This window comes from Cherax quadricarinatus, chromosome 14 (assembly GCF_038502225.1).
Source record: "Cherax quadricarinatus isolate ZL_2023a chromosome 14, ASM3850222v1, whole genome shotgun sequence".
NCBI classification, from domain to species: Eukaryota; Metazoa; Arthropoda; class Malacostraca; order Decapoda; family Parastacidae; genus Cherax; species Cherax quadricarinatus.
The window spans coordinates 16,638,430-16,662,269 of record NC_091305.1 but is presented as its reverse complement, the minus strand read 5'-3'; the positions used below and the strand labels follow the sequence as shown (position 1 = coordinate 16,662,269).

General features: G+C 40.5%; 1 protein-coding gene across 1 annotated transcript in view; it reads right to left on the bottom strand.

The window, feature by feature from the left end:
* The window catches only part of LOC128698605 (probable ATP-dependent RNA helicase DDX43), a 100,834-nt gene that overhangs the window by 37,075 nt on the left and 39,919 nt on the right, over positions 1–23,840 (bottom strand). The window contains exon 6 of the mRNA XM_070085021.1: positions 4,467–4,632. Within this exon, the coding sequence (XP_069941122.1) occupies positions 4,467–4,632 (166 nt within the window). The remainder of the gene's footprint in view (positions 1–4,466; positions 4,633–23,840) is intronic.

Sequence of the window (23,840 nt, the reverse complement as noted above, 5' to 3'; positions counted from 1 at the left end):
TATGCCTTTTCTAAATCCATAAATGCAATAAAAACTTCCCTACCTTTATCTAAATACTGTTCACATATATGCGTCAATGTAAACACTTGATCTACACATCTACCCACTCTGAAGCCTCCCTGCTCATCCGCAATCCTACATTGTCTTACCTCTAATTCTTTCAATTATAACCCTACCGTATACTTTTCCTGGTATACTCAGTAAACTTATTCCTCTATAATTTTTACAATCTCTTTTGTCCCCTTTCCCTTTATATAAAGGGACTATACATGCTCTCTGCCAATCCCTAGGTACCTTCCCCTCTTTCATACATTTATTAAACAAAAGTAGTAGGTTGGTAGACAGCAACCACCCAGGGAGGTACTACCGTCCTGCCAAGTGAGTGTAAAACAAAAGCCTGTAATTGTTTTACATGATGGTAGGATTGCTGATGTCTTTTGTCTGTCTCATAAATATGCAAGATTACAGGTACGTCTTGCTACTTCTACTTACACTTAGGTCACACTACACATACATATACACATTTATTCATACACACTCATCTGAGTTTTCTTTGATTTTATCTTAATAGTTCTTGGTCTTATTAATTTTCCTTTTATATCCATGGGGAAGTGGAATAAGAATCTTTCCTCCGTAAGCCATGCGTGTTGTAAAAGTCAACTAAAATGCCGGGAACAATGGGCTAGTAACCCCTTTTCCTGTAAAGATTACTAAAAAGAATAAGAAGAAGAAAATTGTCAAAGTGGGAAGTCTGAATGTGCGTGGATGTTGTGCAGATGATAAGAAAGAGATGATTGTGGATGTTATGAATGAGAAGAAGCTGGATGTCCTGGCTTTAAGTGAAACAAAGCTGAAGGGGGTGGGAGAGTTTCAGTGGAGAGGAATAAATGGGATTAGGTCAGGGGTTTCAAATAGAGTTAGAGCTAAAGAAGGAGTAGCAATAATGTTGAAGGATAAGCTATGGCAGGAAAAGAGGGACTATAAATGTATTAATTCAAGGATTATGTGGAGTAAAATAAAGATTGGATGTGAAAAGTGGGTTATAATAAGCGTGTATGCACCTGGAGAAGAGAGAAGTGTAGAGGAGAGAGAGAGATTTTGGGAAATGTTGAGTGAATGCGTGGGGAGTTTTGAGTAGTTTATTAGATTATGTATTGGTGGATAAAAGGTTGATGGGTAGGCTCCAGGATGTACATGTTTATAGAGGGGCAACTGATATATCGGATCATTATTTAGTTGTAGCTACAGTTAGAGTAAGAGGTAGATGGGAAAAGAGGAAGGTGGCAACAACAAGTAAGAGGGAGGTGAAAGTGTATAAACTAAGGGAGGAGGAAGTTCGGGCGAGATATAAGCGACTATTGGCAGAAAGGTGGGATAGTGCAAAGATGAGTAATGGGGGGGTTGAAGAGGGTTGGAATAGTTTTAAAAATGCAGTATTAGAATGTGGGGCAGAAGTTTGTGGTTATAGGAGGGTGGGTGCAGGAGGAAAGAGGAGTGATTGGTGGAATGATGAAGTAAAGGGTGTGATAAAAGAGAAAAAGGTAGCTTATGAGAGGTTTTTACAAAGCAGAAGTGTTATAAGAAGAGCAGAATATATGGAGAGTAAAAGAAAGGTAAAGAGAGTGGTGAGAGAGTGCAAAAGGAGAGCAGATGATAGAGTGGGAGAGGCACTGTCAAGAAATTTTAATGAAAATAAGAAAAAATTTTGGAGTGAGTTAAACAAGTTAAGAAAGCCAAGGGAAAATATGGATTTGTCAGTTAAAAACAGAGTAGGGGAGTTAGTAGATGGGGAGATGGAGGTATTAGGTAGATGGCGAGAATATTTTGAGGAACTTTTAAATGTTAAGGAAGAAACAGAGGCAGTAATTTCATGCACTGGTCAGGGAGGTATACCATCTTTTAGGAGTGAAGAAGAGCAGAATGTAAGTGTGGGGGAGGTACGTGAGGCATTACGTAAAATGAAAGGGGGTAAAGCAGCTGGTACTGATGGGATCATGACAGAAATGTTAAAAGCAGGGGGGGATATAGTGTTGGAGTGGTTGGTACTTTTGTTCAATAAATGTATGAAAGAGGGGAAGGTACCTAGGGATTGGCGGAGAGCATGTATAGTCCCTTTATATAAAGGGAAAGGGGACAAAAGAGACTGTAAAAATTATAGAGGAATAAGCTTACTGAGTATACCAGGAAAAGTGTACGGTAGGGTTATAATTGAAAGAATTAGAGGTAAGACAGAATGTAGGATTGCGGATGAGCAAGGAGGTTTCAGAGTGGGTAGGGGATGTGTAGATCAAGTGTTTACATTGAAGCATATATGTGAACAGTATTTAGATAAAGGTAGGGAAGTTTTTATTGCATTTATGGATTTAGAAAAGGCATATGATAGAGTGGATAGAGGAGCAATGTGGCAGATGTTGCAAGTATATGGAATAGGTGGTAAGTTATTAAATGCTGTAAAGAGTTTTTATGAAGATAGTGAGGCTCAGGTTAGGGTGTGTAGAAGAGAGGGAGACTATTTCCCGGTAAAAGTAGGTCTTAGACAGGGATGTGTAATGTCACCATGGTTGTTTAATATATTTATAGATGGGGTTGTTAAGGAAGTAAATGCTAGGGTGTTTGGGAGAGGGGTGGGGTTAAATTATGGGGAATCAAATTCAAAATGGGAATTGACACAGTTACTTTTTGCTGATGATACTGTGCTTATGGGAGATTCTAAAGAAAAATTGCAAAGGTTAGTGGATGAGTTTGGGAATGTGTGTAAAGGTAGAAAGTTGAAAGTGAACATAGAAAAGAGTAAGGTGATGAGGGTGTCAAATGATTTAGATAAAGAAAAATTGGATATCAAATTGGGGAGGAGGAGTATGGAAGAAGTGAATGTTTTCAGATACTTGGGAGTTGACGTGTCGGCGGATGGATTTATGAAGGATGAGGTTAATCATAGAATTGATGAGGGAAAAAAGGTGAGTGGTGCGTTGAGGTATATGTGGAGTCAAAAAACGTTATCTATGGAGGCAAAGAAGGGAATGTATGAAAGTATAGTAGTACCAACACTCTTATATGGGTGTGAAGCTTGGGTGGTAAATGCAGCAGCGAGGAGACGGTTGGAGGCAGTGGAGATGTCCTGTTTAAGGGCAATGTGTGGTGTAAATATTATGCAGAAAATTCGGAGTGTGGAAATTAGGAGAAGGTGTGGAGTTAATAAAAGTATTAGTCAGAGGGCAGAAGAGGGGTTGTTGAGGTGGTTTGGTCATTTAGAGAGAATGGATCAAAGTAGAATGACATGGAAAGCATATAAATCTATAGGGGAAGGAAGGCGGGGTAGGGGTCGTCCTCGAAAGGGTTGGAGAGAGGGGGTAAAGGAGGTTTTGTGGGTAAGGGGCTTGGACTTCCAGCAAGCGTGCGTGAGCGTGTTAGATAGGAGTGAATGGAGACGAATGGTACTTGGGACCTGACGATCTGTTGGAGTGTGAGCAGGGTAATATTTAGTGAAGGGATTCAGGGAAACCGGTTATTTTCATATAGTCGGACTTGAGTCCTGGAAATGGGAAGTACAATGCCTGCACTTTAAAGGAGGGGTTTGGGATATTGGCAGTTTGGAGGGATATGTTGTGTATCTTTATATGTGTATGCTTCTAGACTGTTGTATTCTGAGCACCTCTGCAAAAACAGTGATAATGTGCGAGTGTGGTGAAAGTGTTGAATGATGATGAAAGTATTTTCTTTTTGGGGATTTTCTTTCTTTTTTGGGTCACCCTGCCTCGGTGGGAGACGGCCGACTTGTTGAAAAAAAAAAAAAAAAAAAAAAAAAAAAAAAAACCAAATGACGTCTGGAGACCTAAGACACTCTTACTGATTTTAATGTGTACCTGCATGCCAGCACAGTATGTAAGTTTATTTAAGTACAGGTATACATAAGTATAATTATCAGAGTATATATAAAATATTAAATAACTTTAAAAACACTTAAAATTTTGGAGTTTCCAGATATAATGGAGAGATTTAGTGCTTACGGATCTCACAGAGAATGTTAACAAACCGGGAGAATGTAAACAAACCAGGTGGAGCGCGGTGACCATATTAGAAAGTCAGGTGGGGGAGTCGTATAGCGAGTTTTGGTCATAATTTGAAATGACCGTATTAGTGGAACGCCGTAAAGCGGGGCCCTACTGTACACTGCAAATTCGCCGTTTTAAATAAAAAACACGGTAGCAGTTTTTTTTTCTCTCATTATGCACTGCACGTTACAGGATTTTTTTTATACTGCACACACTGACCACACAGATCCATTCTTTCACCAGATTTGAAGGCGACAGAATTTTGGCGTATAAATATGGGACCGACACTGGTTATCAAGCCGTACATATACGGGACCGACCCTGAAAGGGTTAACATGTAAACTTAGCAATGAATTGCCAGATAATCACCCAACGCAAAAACCAATGCACAAAGTACCTGTATATATCACTTACCATTGTATATTTTTATACTGATAGTTCAATACCTCCCTTTCAATTTGCTGAGCCAATTCGCGAGTTGGAGCAAGAACAAGACAAGTTGGTCCAACACGTTCCAAACGAGGAGTTGGCTGAGCAACAATGTGTAACAGAGCTGGCAGAATAAAGGCCAAGGTTTTTCCTGAAATAATAAATATATACAGCATTAAGAAATAATGTACAGTGAATACACATGAATGGTACTGAATGGCACACAGGCCTGTGTTTTCTGTAACAGTGCTTCACTTTGTGATAGCATGAGAAACCACTTTGAAAAAAGTAACAGGGTGAGATTTATTATGTACCCCTAATTTCTAAAAGTGACTAAATATTACTAAAAACCATAGCCTTGACACATTACATAACTAAGATAAGCTGTAAGGGAGAAATTATTTAGATCTTGGCAAATGCATTATGAAATAACTACACTACAGGACTAACCCCTAAATACATCAAAATATCCTCTAACTTACTACTGTACTAAAATCAGATCATCCAATAACACTAGGAACTAAAATTCAATGAAAAAGAAAAGCATCTGTAAACTCGCATTCTTTTTCAGAACACCAACAAGTTATAAATCTTTACACATAGCAACTGATTCAACAAATAGCTTAATTTTCAACTGACTAACGAGATTTTTTTCACATCCATTTTTTAAACCCATGTAAGGAGCCTGCTTTCAGTATCACTGCTTACGTTATTCAACTTATTTGCCGGTCTTACAGCGAAGAAAAACAAGTACTGCACTCCCTATTTGTGTGTAATATCCAGCAACACTCTCTGGAGTGTTTTTGCTATATCTCCCATCCTGTTTTTTTGCTCAATCATTAAGATGCTTTCCTTTGCATTACCTCAAGTTTTACTAGGTGTGAAATCCACACTGGTGATGCATATTCAAACTAGATGTCATTTTTTTTTTTTTAACACACCGGCCATTTCCCATCGAGGCAGGATGACCCAATGACCCAAAAAAGAAGGAATGAGCCATTGAATAGATGAAGGGGGAAAAATGTAGGTTTTGTGTTTAGGAATATGTAAAAAGAAAGTTATCTATGAAGACAAAAAAAAAAGTACCAAAGAATAGTGGTAGAAATGCTTTTATATGGTTGCAGGGCATGTATTTGAATGCTGAAGTGAGGATGAGGCTAGAGGCAGTGAAGATGTCATGTTTAAGAGAAATGCGTGATGTGAATATCACACAAACTTCAGAAAGCAGTAATTAAAAGGTGATGTGGGGGATGAGGAGGGATTGTTGAGGTAGTTTGAGCATGTAGAGAGGATACTGAAAGATAAGTTTAAGAAGAGTGCATAAATCTGGGATGGAAGATAGGAGGGGAAAGGGTGGGGGTCATTCTAGAAACAGTTGAAGAAAGGGGGTAAAAGAAGCTTAGAGTTTTAAGGGCTTGAGCATCCATCATGCTAGTAGGAGCAAATTAGATAGGAGTGGTTTTTAACCCTTTGACTGTCGAAACCCTTGTTTACAAACTTGCTTTCAGTGTAGAAGAATTAAAAAAAAAAAAAAAAAAAAATATGAAATTATAGAGAATCTTTTCCCAATGATAATGACACCATAAGTACGAAATTTGATGGAAAATTTACGAAATTACACTCTTGCAAGTTAGCAGTCTCGACGATATTTATGCATTACCTGGAGTTTACCGATTTTGCCCACTATAAACCCTATTTCTGACCAATTCCATTGTTCCAGTCAACCAAACTCATAGCTATTTCGCTAGAACTCCTCTTATTCTATCTATTGAGTACAAGAAACTGCCCGTTTACCAATTTCAACTACCCAATCAAGTGATCAGAAATTGGTAATTTGGCCAATTTCATACAAAATTCAAGGAAGTCCGATTTCAAAATAGGGTCCAGAATTAACAACGCAAACATTCCTGGCACTAAAATAACATTCTCTCTTCATTAGTCATGTCTCCAGTCCCCTCTTGCTTCCCATTTTGAATTTTTATTCACACAAAACAGAATATTTACTGTTATGAAGACTACTGCATTATTGTAAAAATGATATATAATAATAATAATAATAATAATAATAATAATCTTTATTTACTACAAGTACATGTACATGGTATACAGTCCTAGCTGACAACAATGACATACTACTACATAGAAAGCCACTTGTTATGCTGAGCATCTCGGGCAAATTAGGTCAGTGTCCCAGGATGCGACCCACACCAGTCGACTAACACCCAGGTACCCATTTTACTGATGGGGAACATAGACAACAGGTGGAAAGAAACACGCCCAATGTTTCTACTCTGGCTGGGAATCGAACCCAGGCCCTCGCCGTGTGAAGCTAGAGCGTTAACCACCAGGCCACCAGAGCCACTACTTGATATCAGCGCATCTGTGAAAGCACATTACACCCACCAGTAGACATGTATTGGATGCGTGACATGATTTGTTTACTCTTGAACATCGGCAAAAAATCGAACATTTCCGCTACTTTGAGCTCAATTTCAAGGTACTTTTAGTCCATTAACCATTTAAAATCATCTCTAGTTCTGTAATATATCTTCCATTTTATCAAACGAGACCAAGAAAATGAGAATACAACCATAAATACCATATGAAAATACATAGCAAAGTCGCTGTTTTAACTCTTTTAGTGTTGGTCCCATAATACTACACCGAATGGAGTTCTAGTGAAATAGCTATGATTTTTAGTCAACTAGAACAATGGAATTGGCCGAAAATAGGGCTGAAAGTGGGAAAAATCGCCAAAGTGTAAATATTGCCGAGATCACTGACTTCGCGAGAACGTTATTTCGTAAGTTTTCCGTCAAATTTCGTACTTTTGGTGTCAGTACCATTGGGAAAAGACTTGCTGTCATTTCATAAAATAATTTTTTTTTTTTTTTTTTTTTGGGGGGGGGGGGGGGGTGGGGGAGGATTTTTTTTGACAGCAAGTTAACCCTTAAACTATCCAAACATAGAACTACGTTCGTGTGCATAGCACTCCGAACAAAAGCATGAAAAATGAAATGTATATCTACGTTCGGAGCACTACACATGTGAACGTAGATCTACATTTGGACAGTTTAAGGATTAACCCCTTGACTGTCGCAACCCCCAATCCTAAGGTGTCTCCTGGTGTCGCAAAATTTAAAAAAAAAAAAAAAAAATATGAAATGATAAGAGAATCTTTTCCCGATTGTACTGACACCTAAAAAAACAAAATTTGATGGAAAACTGACAGAATTATGCTCTTGCAAAGTTAGTGACCTCGGCGATATTTACAAATCGGCGATTTCGCCCACTTTGAGCCCTATTTTCGGCTAATTCTGTTGTACCAGTCAACCAAACTCATAGCTATTTCTTTAGAACTCCATTTTTTCTATCGAATGAGTACAAGAAACTGCCCATTTACCGATTTCGACTACCCAATTATGTGGTCAGAAATTTGCAATTTGGCCAATTTCACGAAAATTAAAAAATATGACAATTTCAAAGTAAGGTCCAGAATGAACAATGCAGACTTTCCTGGCTCTAAAATAACATTTTCTTTGTTCATCAGTCATGTCTCCAGGCTCCTCTGATATTACTCTTGCTTTCTATTTTGAATCTTTATTCAAACAAAAAATAGAAGACTTACTATTATGCAGACTACTGCAATACTGTAATAATTGTATAAATAACATAAACCCATTCATGACTGCATATTAGAATGGCCAGTTGGACATTTATTGGACAATGACATCATTTGTTTACTTTTGAACATTGGCAAAAATCAAACATTTCCCCTACTTAGAGCTCCATTTCCAGGTTCTTTTTATAGTAAAATCAATCAAAATCACCTCTATTTCTATAATATGTTTTCCATTCTATCAAATGAGACCAAGGAAACGAGAATACAACCATAAATACTATACGAAAATAGACCACAAAGTCGGCATTTTAATTAAAAAAAACGGTCGGAGTTTTTTTTTCTCATTATGCACTGCGTGCTCCAGGATTTTTTTTATATGGTGCACACTGACCACACAGTCCCATTCTCTCACATGTGGGCCTACCAGCTTTCTCCTGCTTGATTTGAAGCCGCTAGAATTTATGAGTACATATACGTCAAACACGGTACCTCTTAAGACGTATATATACGGCCGCGACAGTCAAAGGGTTAAGGATCAGGGGTCTCGACACAAAGAGTTAAACAAAAAACATGGAGTTATTTTTTTTTTCCATTATGCACTGCAGGATTTTTCTGTACAGTGCACACTGACCACTCAGACCCACTCTCTCATGTGTAGGCCTACCAACTTTCTCTTGCGAGATTTGAGGCCGACACAATTTTGGCATACCATTACGGGACTGACACTGGATTGCAAGCTGTAATATTACAGGACCGACAGTAAAAAGGGTTAATGGATGTGTTGTTAGTCTAAGCAGTTACTTTTATGAAGGAATTCAGGAAACCAGTAAGCCAAACTCAAGTCCTGGAGATAAGGGCTGTGTCTGCACAGAGGAGGAGGAATTGGGATGTTACAGTCAGAGGGTAATCTGATTATGCCAGCACACTTCTAGAAAGATGATCAAATGAATGATAGTGAATGTGTTTTCTTCTCTGGGTAACCTTGCCTTAGTGATAGACAGCTGTTAAAAGAAAATACAGCCTCTCCTCACTTACCAACAGAGTTCCATTCCTAAGACCACGTCGGTAAACTAATTCGTTGTTAATTGAGGAACCACCCCTCACTGATACTTCAAAAAATGTCATCACCCAAAATTAAAACATTCATGTTTATGTCTTCTGTGAAAATCCTTTCAATCTATTCATTATTAATGATAATACAACATAAACATTTACAAAAATTCAATGTATTTCCAAGGACCTAAAATCTGGAACACCCTACCTGAAAACTCTAGAACTGCAGACATAAGAACATAAGAACATAAGAAAGGAGGAACACTGCAGCAGGCCTGTTGGCCCATACTAGGCAGGTCCTTTACAATTCATCCCACTAACGAAACATTTTCCCAACCCAATCCTCAATGCTACCCATGAAATAAGCTCTGATAACTATCCACTCATTTGCAAGTCCCACTCAAATCCAACCCCTCTCACTCATATATTTATCCAACCTAAATTTGAAACTACCCAATGTCCTAGCCTCAATAACACAACTAGGTAGACTGCTCCACTCATCAACTACCCTATTTCCAAACCAATACTTTCCTATGTCCTTTCTAAATCTAAACTTATCTAATTTAAATCCATTACTGCGAGTTCTCTCTTGGAGATATAACTTCAAGACCTTATTTATATCCCCTTTATTTATACCCATCTTCCACTTATACACTTCGATCATGTCTCCCCTCATTCTTCGTCTAACAAGTGAATGTAATTTAAGGGTCTTCAATCTTTCTTCAAAAGGAAGATTTCTAATGCTACGTATTAATTTAGTCATTCTACGCTGAATGTTTTCTAACGAATTTATGTCCATCCTGTAATATGGAGACCAGAACTGAGCTGCATAATCTAGGTGAGGCCTTACTAATGATGTATAAAACTGCAGTATAACCTCCGGACTTCTGCTGCTTACACTTCTTGATGTAAATCCCAATAATCTATTTGCCTTATTACGTACGCTTAGGCATTGCTGTCTCGGCTTAAGTTTGCTGCTTACCATAACCCCCAAAGTTGCTGCTTACCATAACCCCTTCATCACTTTCAAAACTAGTTAGAAAACATCTTATCTCCGTGATACACCCCAACAACTAACTACATGATAACCACCTGGTGGTTCACAATTACACTCACTCACCCAATGACTATAAACCCAGAAATACTTATCTTACACTCACTCACCCACTGACTATAAACCCAGAAATACTAATCTTAATCTTAAAATAATAAATCCTAACTAGTCATAAGTTTGCCTATGATACTCCAATATAGACACTGTATTGTGCCAAAACAAAAGCATTCACATTGCTAAACTCACAAATTATGATGTAGTCACTTAGCCTTAATACCATAATCCGTAAGGATTTAATGTTAAGAATTAATCTAAGTCTGCCCGAAATGCCTAGCCATGCTAGGTGTCCTAGTGGCCCCCTCTGTAATTAGTATTTTATAACATGTAAACCACACAATACCCTAAACCTGTAAACCCCACATTGTAACCCTCATAGAGAATAAACTTGAATTGAATTGAATGAAATAGGTCAACTTGCTTCCAAAATATTACAGAAAATGTACACATGGCTGAAAATCACACTTTATTCAGTCTTTGCATTGGATATGAGTGATCTTTTACAGTTGTACATCAGACACACAATGCCAGTGGCGGCATAACCTGGAGGGTGGGGGTGGGGGGGGCTGGCCTGCCCTGGCTGACACCAAGGGGTGACAACTAAGAGCCTCTAAAGAAGGTGACACTAATGCCCAAAACAGTGTTGCAGCAACATAAGAGACAAATCCTTTGTTTCTATATAGTCTATTAAGCTAAAGGAATCTTATAGGAGTCAGGAATCGCAGGAAGAACTAAAAGCCATAAATGAAATCGAAAGAAACCCAAAGTATTTCTTCTCCTATGCCAAATCAAAGTCGAGAACAACGTCCAGTATTGGGCCCCTACTTAAACAAGATGGGTCCTACACAGATGACAGCAAGGAAATGAGTGAGCTACTCAAGTCCCAATATGACTCAATTTTTAGCAAGCCGCTAACCAGACAGAGTCGAAGATCTAAATTTTATGAGAGAGCCACAGAATTTGGTTAACACAAGCCTATCTGGAATGTTATCCTGACGCCAAATGACTTCGAACAGGCGATAAATGACATGCCCATGCACTCTGCCCCAGGGCTAGACTCATGGAACTCCGTGTTCATCAAGAACTGCAAGAAGCCCCTATCACGAGCTTTTACCATCCTATGGAGAGGGAGCATGGACACGGGGATCGTCCCACAGTTACTAAAAACAACAGACATAGCCCCACTCCACAAAGGGGGCAATAAAGCAATAGCAAAGAACTACAGACCGATAGCACTAACATCCCATATCATAAAAACCTTTGAAAGGGTCCTAAGAAGCAAGATCACCACCCATCTAGAAACCCATCAATTACACAACCCAGGGCAACATGGGTTTAGAACAGGTCGCTCCTGTCTGTCTCAACTATTGGATCACTACGACAAGGTCCTAGATGCACTAGAAGACAAAAAGAATGCAGATGTAATATATACAGACTTTGCAAAAGCCTTCGACAAGTGTGACCATGGTGTAACAGCGCACAAAATGCGTGCTAAAGGAATAACAGGAAAAGTTGGTCGATGGATCTATAATTTCCTCACTAACAGAACACAGAGTAGTAGTAGTCAACAGAGTGAAGTCCGAGGCAGCTACGGTAAAAAGCTCTGTTCCACAAGGCACAGTACTCGCTCCCATCTTGTTCCTCATCCTCATATCTGACAGACAAGGATGTCAGCCACAGCACCGTGTCTTCCTTTGCAGATGACACCCGAATCTGCATGACAGTGTCTTCCATTGCAGACACTGCAAGGCTCCAGGCGGACATCAACCAAATCTTTCAGTGGGCTGCAGAAAACAATATGAAGTTCAACGATGAGAAATTTCAATTACTCAGATATGGTAAACACGAGAAAATTAAATCCTCATCAGAGTACAAAACAAATTCTGGCCACAAAATAGAGCGAAACACCAACATCAAAGACCTGGGAGTGATCATGTTGGAGGATCTCGCCTTCAAGGACCATAACATTGTATCAATCACATCTGCTAGAAGAATGACAGGATGGATAATGAGAACCTTCAAAACTAGGGATGCCAAGCCCATGATGACACTCTTCAGGTCACTTGTTCTATCTAGGCTGGAATATTGCTGCACACTAACAGCACGTTTCAAGGCAGGTGAAATTGCTGACCTAGAAAATGTACAGAGAACCTTCACGGCGCACATAACTGAGATAAAACACCTCAATTACTGGGAGTGCTTGAGGTTCCTGAACCTGTATTTCCTGGAACGCAGGCGGGAGAGATACATTATTATATACACCTGGAAAATCCTAGAGGGACTAGTACCGAACTTGCACACGAAAATCACTCACTACGAAAGCAAAAGACTTGGCAGACGATGCAACATCCCCCCAATGAAAAGCAGGCGTGTCACTAGCACATTAAGAGACCATACAATAAGTGTCAGGGGCCCTGAGACTGTTCAACTGCCTCCCAGCATACATGAGGAGGATTACCAACAGACCCCTGGCAGTCTTCAAGCTGGCACTGGACAAGCACCTAAAGTCGGTACCTGACCAGCCGGGCTGTGGCTCGTACGTTGGTTTGCGTGCAGCCAGCAGTAACAGCCTAGTTGATCAGGCTCTGATCCACCAGGCCGCCTGGTCACAGACCGGGCCGCGGGGGCGTTGACCCCCGAAACTCTCTCCAGGTAAACTCCAGGTACCATATGATTACAGAATACAAACAGGCCTATATAGGGAAAATCAATGATGCTATACGGAAAACTACAATAAATTGATAATTTTATTTACGATATTTTGGAAAAACCCTTAATCCACCTGGCATCACCATGATCATGGCGGTAGCCTGGAACCTAACCTGCCATGTAAGTGGGGCCCTACTGTATTATGATTATCATTGAGGGATTTTATTTAGCCTAGGGATAGGGTCCGTGGCAGATCAAATGATTTAATTTGATAGTTTGAACACTCGACATTCCCAGTCAAGATATTAAAAATTGCAATTAATAAAAAGTTCAAAGGCAAGGCCAAGTTTTTTCAGTAAATTTGTTTTGGTTAAGTTCTATGCCATGTATCTAATGCAATGTGCATACTTAGCCTACTGTAATGTCGATATCTGTTTTAACCATGCATTGTTGTTACCAATCCTTGTTGGCCAAAGCCTATAGGGCCAGGAGGCTTACCAAATAATGCGATACACAGTGTTACATCCATAATGACCATTATGATTATTTTGCCAATTCATTGGGAGGTGGGCTAAATTTTTTCTGCTTTGCTCTCAGTCTGGTTAGAGTGAGTTAAATATCCAAATTAGGTTCTATTGAAAAAATTAATGCAATCATGAAACAGTTATTATTTGCTAGTCTTAATTTCATCTGAGCTTAGCCCACTTATTTCCTTTCCTAACTTCATTTCATCCTCAATAGTATATATAATTGGCACCATTTATTTGTGTGTCACCATTAAAAATTACCGAATACTCAGTAGAACCAAAACAGTGAACCTGGCATTCTTTTTTCAGATCACTGAAGTAATATCATGCCTTGTTTTTTCATTATTAACACACTGGCCGATTCCACCAAGGCAGGGTGGCCCGAAAAAGAAAAACTTTCACCATCATTCACTCCATCACTGTCTTGCCAGAAGGGTGCTTTACACTACAGTTTTCAAACTGCAACATTAACACCCCTCCTTCAGAGGGGTGTTAAGTGTGGAGTGCATGAATCAAAGAGGCCTAGTGGATGTCAACAAAGGAAGGCAAAAAATGAAGAAGTCCAGCTAATGAGAAAAATGGCTGGGTTTATGGTTCAATATCTCAAGAAACCCAATAATGGCCAGAGTTCATCAAATGATTTTAGTCATGATAACACTGATGTCGATTCAGACTCCGACAATGGTAATACAGTGGACCCCCGGCTTACGATATTTCACTCCAGAAGTATGTTCAGGTGCCATTACTGAACGAATTTGTTCCCATAAGGAATATTGTGAATTAGATTAGTCCATTTCAGACCCCCTAACATGCACGTACAAACGCACTTACGTAAATATACTTACATAATTGGTCGCATTGGGAGCTGATCGTAAAGCGGGGATCCACTGTACAGTGGAACCTCAAAAATCGAATGTATCACATATCGAACGTTTCGAAAATAGGACCATTTTTTCGGACAAACTGTGTCCCTATTATCAAATGCGCCCCTATTTTCAGACCGCCAGGTACAGGACCTGTCTGCCGCCCGCTCTATCCGTGTCCCCGCGCAGGCGCCATGAGCAGTCTAGCTTTGTTTATGCTCGAGTAAACACTAACCTGCGCTCTCATTTACGCATTTTACGATTATTTTGTTGTGTTTAGTGCTTGCGGGGCTGTGAAATAAGCTGCCATGGGCCCAAAGAAACTTGCTAGTGGTACCCCTGTGGTAAAGAAAGTGAGAAACACCATAGATGTGAAGAAGGAAATAATACAGAAGCATGAGAGTGGTGAGGGACCTGTTAAGCTTGCCAGGATGTATGGGAAAAACAAGTCGACCATCGGTTCTATCCTGTCAAAGAAAGAACAAATCAAGGAAGCTGATGTTGCGAAAGGTGTTAATATAGGGAGTGGATGAGGTGCCTTCTTCAAAGATCAAGGAGATTTGTGCCAAGTGGAATGATGTCCAAATGTTTGCGCAGAAGTACAACCCTGAGCAAGCTGAAACAAGCCATCTTTGCAACAAGTTCAGTGACAGAACCATGTCCCATTTTAGGGACATGGACAGTTATTTTGTGAGACAGGGATCCAGTGACTCTCAAGCTGGTCCTAGTGGCATTAAAAGACAGAGAAGGGAAGTAACCCCAGAGAGGGCTTTACCTGAAGTCCTCATGGAGGGGGATTCTCCTTCCAAACACTAACCCCAACTCCCTCTCTCCTCCTCCCTATCTTCCAGATGCCATCATCAATCTTCAATAAAGGTAAGTAAAAATGTTATTTATATGTATTACTATACATAATTAAAAACTATAGTATTTGTTGTATGTAAAACTAATTAATCTCTATAAAATGTATTTTTTTGTGAATATTTTTGGGTTTCTGGAACAGATTAATTGTATTTCCATTATTTCTTATGGGAAATATTGCTTTGAATTTCAGACTTTTCGAATTTAGAACTAGCTCCTGGAACGGATTAAGTTTGATTTTTGAGGTTCCACTGTATAAGTAAGAAGAATGAAGGGAATGAGTCAAAGTTAGCATTGACGTGTGACGTTTCTTCTTGGAAAATTCCAGTTCCAAACCATTCCTGGATTGAAATCATCAAGAGAGGTAGATAAGAGGAAAAATTCTAAAGGGGATGAATGTCAGCTTTCTAAAGAATGGTTCCACAAAAAGATGCTGAATGGCGAGAAAGTTTTGTGATCATGGATGGTGTACTCATCAGTCGGTGGGAAATTATAATGTTACTGCTGTCAATTGTTTACCACTTGTGTTACAAGTATAACATCCAAGTTTGTGACTGGGTTTTAAATATGGTGGAAGATGAATGGTTCAGAGAACCGACATGTTGATAAATTAGACATGTGCAACTCTTGGGTATCTTTATTGAGGAAACGTTTCGCCACACAGTGGCTTCATCAGTCCATACAAAGGAGAATCTTGAGGAACAGGAGGAGAATGAGGTAATCAGTCCCTCAACCTTGAGTCGATGTGGTCAGTCCATCAATCTTGAATAGAATACGGCATACGTGCTGAGAAGGAGCTTATAAACCGTTGGCAGGAGAGGTGCAGAAGTCATAGGTCGTGTAACATTTGTTCAATGTGGAAGTAGGTCGTGCCCAAGAATTAGGCAAGCGAAGAATTCCCAAGTATTAACATCCCAAGAAGTTGCAGTGTCTGACAGGTTTGTAGATGAATGGTTCAGAGAACCATTGTCAGACACTGCAACTTCTTGGGATGTTAATACTTGGGAATTCTTCGCTTGCCTAATTCTTGGGCACGACCTACTTCAACATTGAACAAATGTTACACGACCTATGACTTCTGCACCTCTCCTGCCAACGGTTTATAAGCTCCTTCTCAGCACGTATGTCGTATTCTATTCAAGATTGATGGACTGACCACATCGACTCAAGGTTGAGGGACTGATTACCTCATTCTCCTCCTGTTCCTCAAGATTCTCCTTTGTATGGACTGATGAAGCCACTGTGTGGCGAAACGTTTCCTCAATAAAGATACCCAAGAGTTGCACATGTGTCTAATTTATCAAATATGGTGGAAGCTGAATCCAAAAACACACAATCATTAAACTTCTGATGAACACCTATGTTGCCTCAAAAACTGGAAAACCATGGCAGCCGGTCTAAGGGTGAACAAAACCATAGATGCAGAAATAATTGTTTCAATGGAAATCCAGAAGAAAAGGTGGAGGGAAATACTGTACAGGTTGCTCGACATTACACTGTTTCCGGCTAAACAGAACCTAGCATTTTGTGGCCACAGGGAGGACAAATTCCCATCAAATAGAGTAAACTTTCTTGAGGTGGGTGACTTGATGGCTAGGTATGATCCTGTGCTAAGAGCACCTAATGAGACTGAAGTGCAGCTCAAGTGAACACAGGTCATCAGTTTTGTATTTCTCACCAACAACTCAAAATGAGTTTTTAAGTGTTCTGGCAAATCGAGTCAAAGAGAAGCTTGTTCCTCATATCAAGACAGCTGTATACTACAGCGTTATGTTTGACATTACACCAAATGTGTCACACACTCGCCAAATGTCAGAAGTTATCAGGTATGTGCAAATGGAGGATGGAAGAGTGCAAGTGAAGGAAGTTTTTCTTCTTTTTCTCCCTTTGAAGGGCAAAAATGCTACTGACATCAGTTCTGATATCCTGTAAAAGTTGAAAAGTGATGGACTGGACTTCTTGCTGTGCCGTGCTCAAGGATATGACAATGCTGTCACCATTGCCGGGCTTCATGGAGGTGTACAAGCCATTGTCTTCATATCTATCTACTTTATCATATGCCTCTTCTAAATCCATAAATGCAATGAAAACTTCCCTACCTTAATCTAAATATTGTTTACATACATGCTTCAATGTAAACACCTGAGATATACATCCCTACCCATTCTAAAGACTCCTTGCTCATCTGCAATCCTGCTCTCTGTCTTATCTCTAATTCTTTCAATAATAACCCTACCATACACTACCTGGTACAGTGGACCCCCGCATACCGGACGCATCGCATACCGTACAATCCGCATACCGGACGCTTTGATCGCAAAAATTTTGCCTCGCATACCGCCCAAAAACCCGCTCACCGCCCTTCGTCCGAGACGCGTCCAATGTGCTGCCTGAGCCACGCTCACATGTTCCGTCGGTGGCATTGTTTACCAGCCAGCCTCCGCGGTAACATCCAAGCATACAATCGGAACATTTTGTATTATTACAGTGTTTTTGGTGATTTTTTCTGGAAAATAAGTGACCATGGGCCCCAAGAAGGCTTCTAGTGCCAACCCTACAGCAATAAGGGTGAGAATTACTATAGAGATGAAGAAAAAGATCACTGATAAGTATGAAAGTGGAGTGCATGTCTCCGAGCTGGCCAGGTTGTATAATAAACCCCAATCAACCATCGCTACTATTGGTGGTACAGCTGCTGCTGCTGCTGTACCACCGTCAGCTGCTGCTGCACTGTCAGCTGCTGCTGCTGTACCACCGTCAGCTGCTGCTGCTGTACCACCGTCAGCTGCTGCTGCTGCTGCTGTACCACCGTCAGCTGCTGCTGCACTGTCAGCTGCTGCTGCACTGTCAGCTGCTGCTGCACTGTCAGCTGCTGCTGCACTGTCAGCTGCTGCTGCTGTACCACCGTCAGCTGCTGCTGCTGCTGTAGTACCGTCTGCTGCTGCTGTAGCATCGTCTGCTGCTGCTGTAGCATCGTCTGCTGCTGCTGTAGCATCGTCTGCTGCTGCTGTAGCATCGTCTGCTGCTGCTGTAGCATCGTCTGCTGCTGCTGTAGCATCGTCTGCTGCTGCTGTAGCATCGTCTGTTGCTGCTGTACCACCGTCAGCTGCTGCTGCTGCTGTACCACCGTTGTTGGTGTGGCTTATTGAGAATACCAAGAAACAATTAACCCCAGAGGATTTGCCACCCAGGATAACCCAAAAAAGTCAGTGTCATCGAAGACTGTCTAACTTATTTCCATTGGGGTCCTTAATCTTGTCTCCCAGGATGCAACCCACACCAGTCGACTAACACCCAGGTGAACAGGGAAAATGCCTGGAACTAGTGCTCATATTGGTGAATTTAGAGCCAGCAAAGGTTGGTTTGAGAGATTTAAGAATCGTAGTGACATACACAGTGTGATAAGGCCTGTTCTGGAAGAAAATACCAAACAGGACCTACAGTACTCAGGAGGAAAAGGCACTCCCAGGACACAGTGTCTCATCAGTCATTGCTGCATCTTCAATAAAGGTAAGTGTCATTTATTCTTCATTTAGTAGAGTAGTACATGCACAATATATATTGTGCATGTACTACTCTACTATTGTGCATGTATCCTTCTCTTTGTGTGTAGGAAAATGTATATTTCATGTGGTAAAATTTTTTTTTTCATACTTTTGGGTGTCTTGCACGGATTAATTTGATTTCCATTATTTCTTATGGGGAAAATTCATTCGCATACCGAACATTTCGCATAACAGCCAGCCCTCTTGCACGGATTAAGGTCGCTATGCGGGGGTCCACTGTATACTCAAAAAACTTTTTTTTTTTTTTCAACAAGTCGGCCGTCTCCCACTGAGGCAGGGTGACCCAAAAAGGAAAGAAAAAATCCCCAAAAAGAAAATACTTTCATCATCATTCAGCATTTTCACCACACTCACACATTATCACTGTTTTTGTAAAGTAAAAGGACACAAGTGCAACTAATGTGACATTTATTGTGGCAACATTTTGCTCTCCAGGAGCTTTATCAAGCCATTACAAAAAATACATGGACACAGAGGGTATATAAAGGCTCAGAGTGAGGTGCAATGTTAGTGAGGTAACATTTCGATGTTCACTAGTGGTAGTAGTAGTAGTGGTAGTGACAAGTAATACAATATGGTTGAGCAATTAATTCGTAAATGAGTAAAAGGATGTAAAGGCTATTACTTGGGTAACATAAGAATAGGTTGGACAAATATAGACTGGAAAGAGGCAGCTTGTTTCAGTGTTCACTCTCTGTAATGTGCTTTGTGTAGTATAACAGGAGAGACTATGTGATGGCAGGGTTTACTGTTTTCAGGAGGATTCTTGCTAAGACTTCGGAGATGGTGAAGCTGCCGTTGTTTTGTTTAATTGTATTAGAAACAGCAATCAGTGCTGATTCGAGGCACTTGCGTTTGCGGAAATTAGTTTCTTTGATCACTAATTGGGCGTCTCTGAATTTCATGAGATGATTGGTGGAATTTCGGTGTTGTACACAGGCGTTGTTCATGTTATCGTTCCTACATGCGTAAATGTGTTCATTGAGGCGGGTGTCGAGGTTTCTTGCTGTTTCACCTACGTAAATCTTGTCACAGCCTCCACAGGGTATAGTGTAAACTCCTGCATTGACTGGTTCGTGGTGCTTTGATTTTGTTCTGGTTAGATCCTTTACTGAAGTGCTAGAAGCGAAGGCGACTCTGGTGTTAGCTTGTGAAAGTACTTTTGAGACGTTCAGTGCAACCTGGCTGTTTGGAAGAATTATAACTTTGTTGGGAGTGGTGTTGATGTGTGGAGAATTAATGATCTGAAGAGCTCTTTTCTTGCAGTCTTTGATGAAAAAAGAAGGAAAATGTAACTCAGTGAATGTTTGGTGAATGCAAGAAAAGAGCTCTTCAGATCATTAATTCTCCACGCATCAACACCACTCCCAACAAAGTTATAATTCTTCCAAACAGCCAGGTTGCACTGAACGTCTCAAAAGTACTTTCACAAGCTAACACCAGAGTCGCCTTCCCTTCTAGCACTTCAATAAAGGATCTAACCAGGACAAAATCAAAGCACCATGAACCAGTCAATGCAGGAATTTACACTATACCCTGTGGAGGCTGTGACAAGATTTACGTAGGTGAAACAGCAAGAAACCTCGACACCCGCCTCAATGAACACATTTACTCATGTAGGAACGATAACATGAACAACGCCTGTGTACAACACCGAAATTCCACCAATCATCTCATGAAATTCAGAGACGCCCAATTAGTGATCAAAGAAACTAATTTCCGCAAACGCAAGTGCTTCGAATCAGCACTGATTGCTGTTTCTAATACAATTAAACAAAACAACGGCAGCTTCACCATCTCCGAAGTCTTAGCAAGAATCCTCCTGAAAACAGTAAACCCTGCCATCACATAGTCTCTCCTGTTATACTACACAAAGCACATTACAGAGAGTGAACACTGAAACAAGCTGCCTCTTTCCTGTCTATATTTGTCCAACCTATTTTTATGTTACCCAAGTAATAGCTTTTATATCCTTTTACTCATGTACGAATTAATTGCTCTACCATATTGTATTACTTTTGTCACTACCACTACCACTGCTGCTGCTACTACTACTACTACTACCACCACTAGAGAACATCGAAATGTTACCTCACTAGTATTGCACCTCACTCTGAGCCTTTATATACCCTCTGTGTCCATGTATTGTTTGTAATGGCTTGATAAAGCTCCTGAAGAGCGAAACGTTGCCACAATAAATGTCACATTAGTTGCACTTGTGTCCTTTTACTTTACATATTGTCGGTAATTCTACCAACTTTATTACAATCACTGTTTTTGCAGAGGTGCTCAAAATACAACAGTTTAGAAGCATATACAGTACGTATAAAGATACACAACATATCCCTCCAAACTGCCAATATCCCAAACCCCTCCTTTAAAGTGCAGGCACTGTACTTCCCATTTCCAGGACTCAAGTCCGACTATATGAAAATAACCGGTTTCCCTGAATCCCTTCACTAAATATTACCCTGCTCACACTCCAACAGATCGTCAGGTCCCAAGTACCATTCGTCTCCATTCACTCCTATCTAACACGCTCACGCACGCTTGCTGGAAGTCCAAGCCCCTCGCCCACAAAACCTCCTTTACCCCCTCTCTCAACCCTTTCGAGGACGACCCCTACCCCGCCTTCCTTCCCCTATAGATTTATATGCTTTCCATGTCATTCTACTTTGATCCATTCTCTCTAAATGACCAAACCACCTCAACAACCCCTCTTCTGCCCTCTGACTAATACTTTTATTAACTCCACACCTTTTCCTAATTTCCACACTCCGAATTTTCTGCATAATATTTACACTACACAATGCCCTTAAACAGGACATCTCCACTGCCTCAAACCGTCTCCTCGCTGCTGCATTTACCACCCAAGCTTCACACCCATATAAGAGTGTTGGTACTACTATACTTTCATACATTCCCTTCTTTGCCTCCATAGATAACGTTTTTTGACTCCACATATACCTCAATGCACCACTCACCATTTTTCCCTCATCAATTCTATGATTAACCTCATCCTTCATAAACCCATCTGCCGACACTTCAACTCCCAAGTATCTGAAAACATTCACTTCTTCCATACTCCTCCTCCCCAATTTGATAACCAATTTTTCTTTATCTTAATCATTTGATACCCTCATCACCTTACTCTTTTCTATGTTCACTGTCAACTTTCTACCTTTACACACATTCCCAAACTCATCCACTAACCTCTGCAATTTTTCTTCAGAATCTCCCATAAGCACAGTATCATCAGCAAAAAGTAACTGTGTCAATTAACATTTTGAATTTGATTCCCCAAAATTTAATCCCACCCCTCTCCCGAACACCCTAGCATTTACTTCCTTTACAACCCAATCTATAAATATATTAAACAACCAAGGTGACTTTACACATCCCTGTCTAAGACCTACTTTTACCAGGAAGTAGTCTCCCTCTCTTCTACACACCCTAACCTGAGCCTCACTATCCTCATAAAAACTCTTTACAGCATTTAATAACTTACCACCTATTCCATATTCTTGCAACATCTGCCACATTGCTCCTCTATCCACTATCATATGCCTTTTCTAAATCCATAAATGCAATAAAAACTTCCCTACCTTTATCTAAATACTGTTCACATATATGCTTCAATGTAAACACTTGATCTACACATCCCCTACCCACTCTGAAACCTCCTTGCTCATCCGCAATCCTACATTCCGTCTTACCTTTAATTCTTTCAATTATAACCCTACCGTACACTTTTCCTGGTATACTCAGTAAACTTATTCCCCTATAAATTTTACAATCTCTTTTGTCCCCCTTCGCTTTATAAAAAGGAATTATACACACACACATTGCCAATCCCTAGGTACCTTCCCCTCTTTCATTTTATTTTATTTTATTATCACACTGGCCGATTCCCACCAAGGCAGGGTGGCCCGAAAAAGAAAAACTTTCACCATCATTCACTCCATCACTGTCTTGCCAGAAGGGTGCTTTACACTACAGTTTTTAAACTGCAACATTAACACCCCTCCTTCAGAGTGCAGGCACTGTACTTCCCATCTCCAGGACTCAAGTCCGGCCTGCCGGTTTCCCTGAACCCCTTCATAAATGTTACTTTGCTCACACTCCAACAGCACGTCAAGTATTAAAAACCATTTGTCTCCATTCACTCCTATCAAACACTCTCACGCATGCCTGCTGGAAGTCCAAGCCCCTCGCACACAAAACCTCCTTTACCCCCTCCCTCCAACCTTTCCTAGGCCGACCCCTACCCCGCCTTCCTTCCACTACAGACTGATACACTCTTGAAGTTATTCTGTTTCGCTCCATTCTCTCCACATGTCCGAACCACCTCAACAACCCTTCCTCAGCCCTCTGGACAACAGTTTTGGTAATCCCGCACCTCCTCCTAACTTCCAAACTACGAACTCTCTGCATTATATTCACACCACACATTGCTCTCAGACATGACATCTCCACTGCCTCCAGCCTTCTCCTTGCTGCAACATTCATCATCCATGCTTCACACCCATATAAGAGTGTTGGTAAAACTATACTCTCATACATTCCCCTCTTTGCCTCCAAGGACAAAGTTCTTTGTCTCCACAGACTCCTAAGTGCACCACTCACCCTTTTCCCCTCATCAATTCTATGATTCACCTCATCTTTCATAGACCCATCTGCTGACACGTCCACTCCCAAATATCTGAATACATTCACCTCCTAAATACTCTCTCCCTCCAATCTGATATCCAATCTTTCATCACCTAATCTTTTTGTTATCCTCATAACCTTACTCTTTCCTGTATTCACTTTCAATTTTCTTCTTTTGCACACCCTACCAAATTCATCCACCAATCTCTGCAACTTCTCTTCAGAATCTCCCAAGAGCACAGTGTCATCAACAAAGAGCAACTGTGACAACTCCCACTTTATGTGTGATTCTTTATCTTTTAACTCCACGCCTCTTGCCAAGACCCTCGCATTTACTTCTCTTACAACCCCATCTATAAATATATTAAACAACCACGGTGACATCACACATCCTTGTCTAAGCCCTACTTTTACTGGGAAATAATTTCCCTCTTTCCTACATACTCTAACTTGAGCC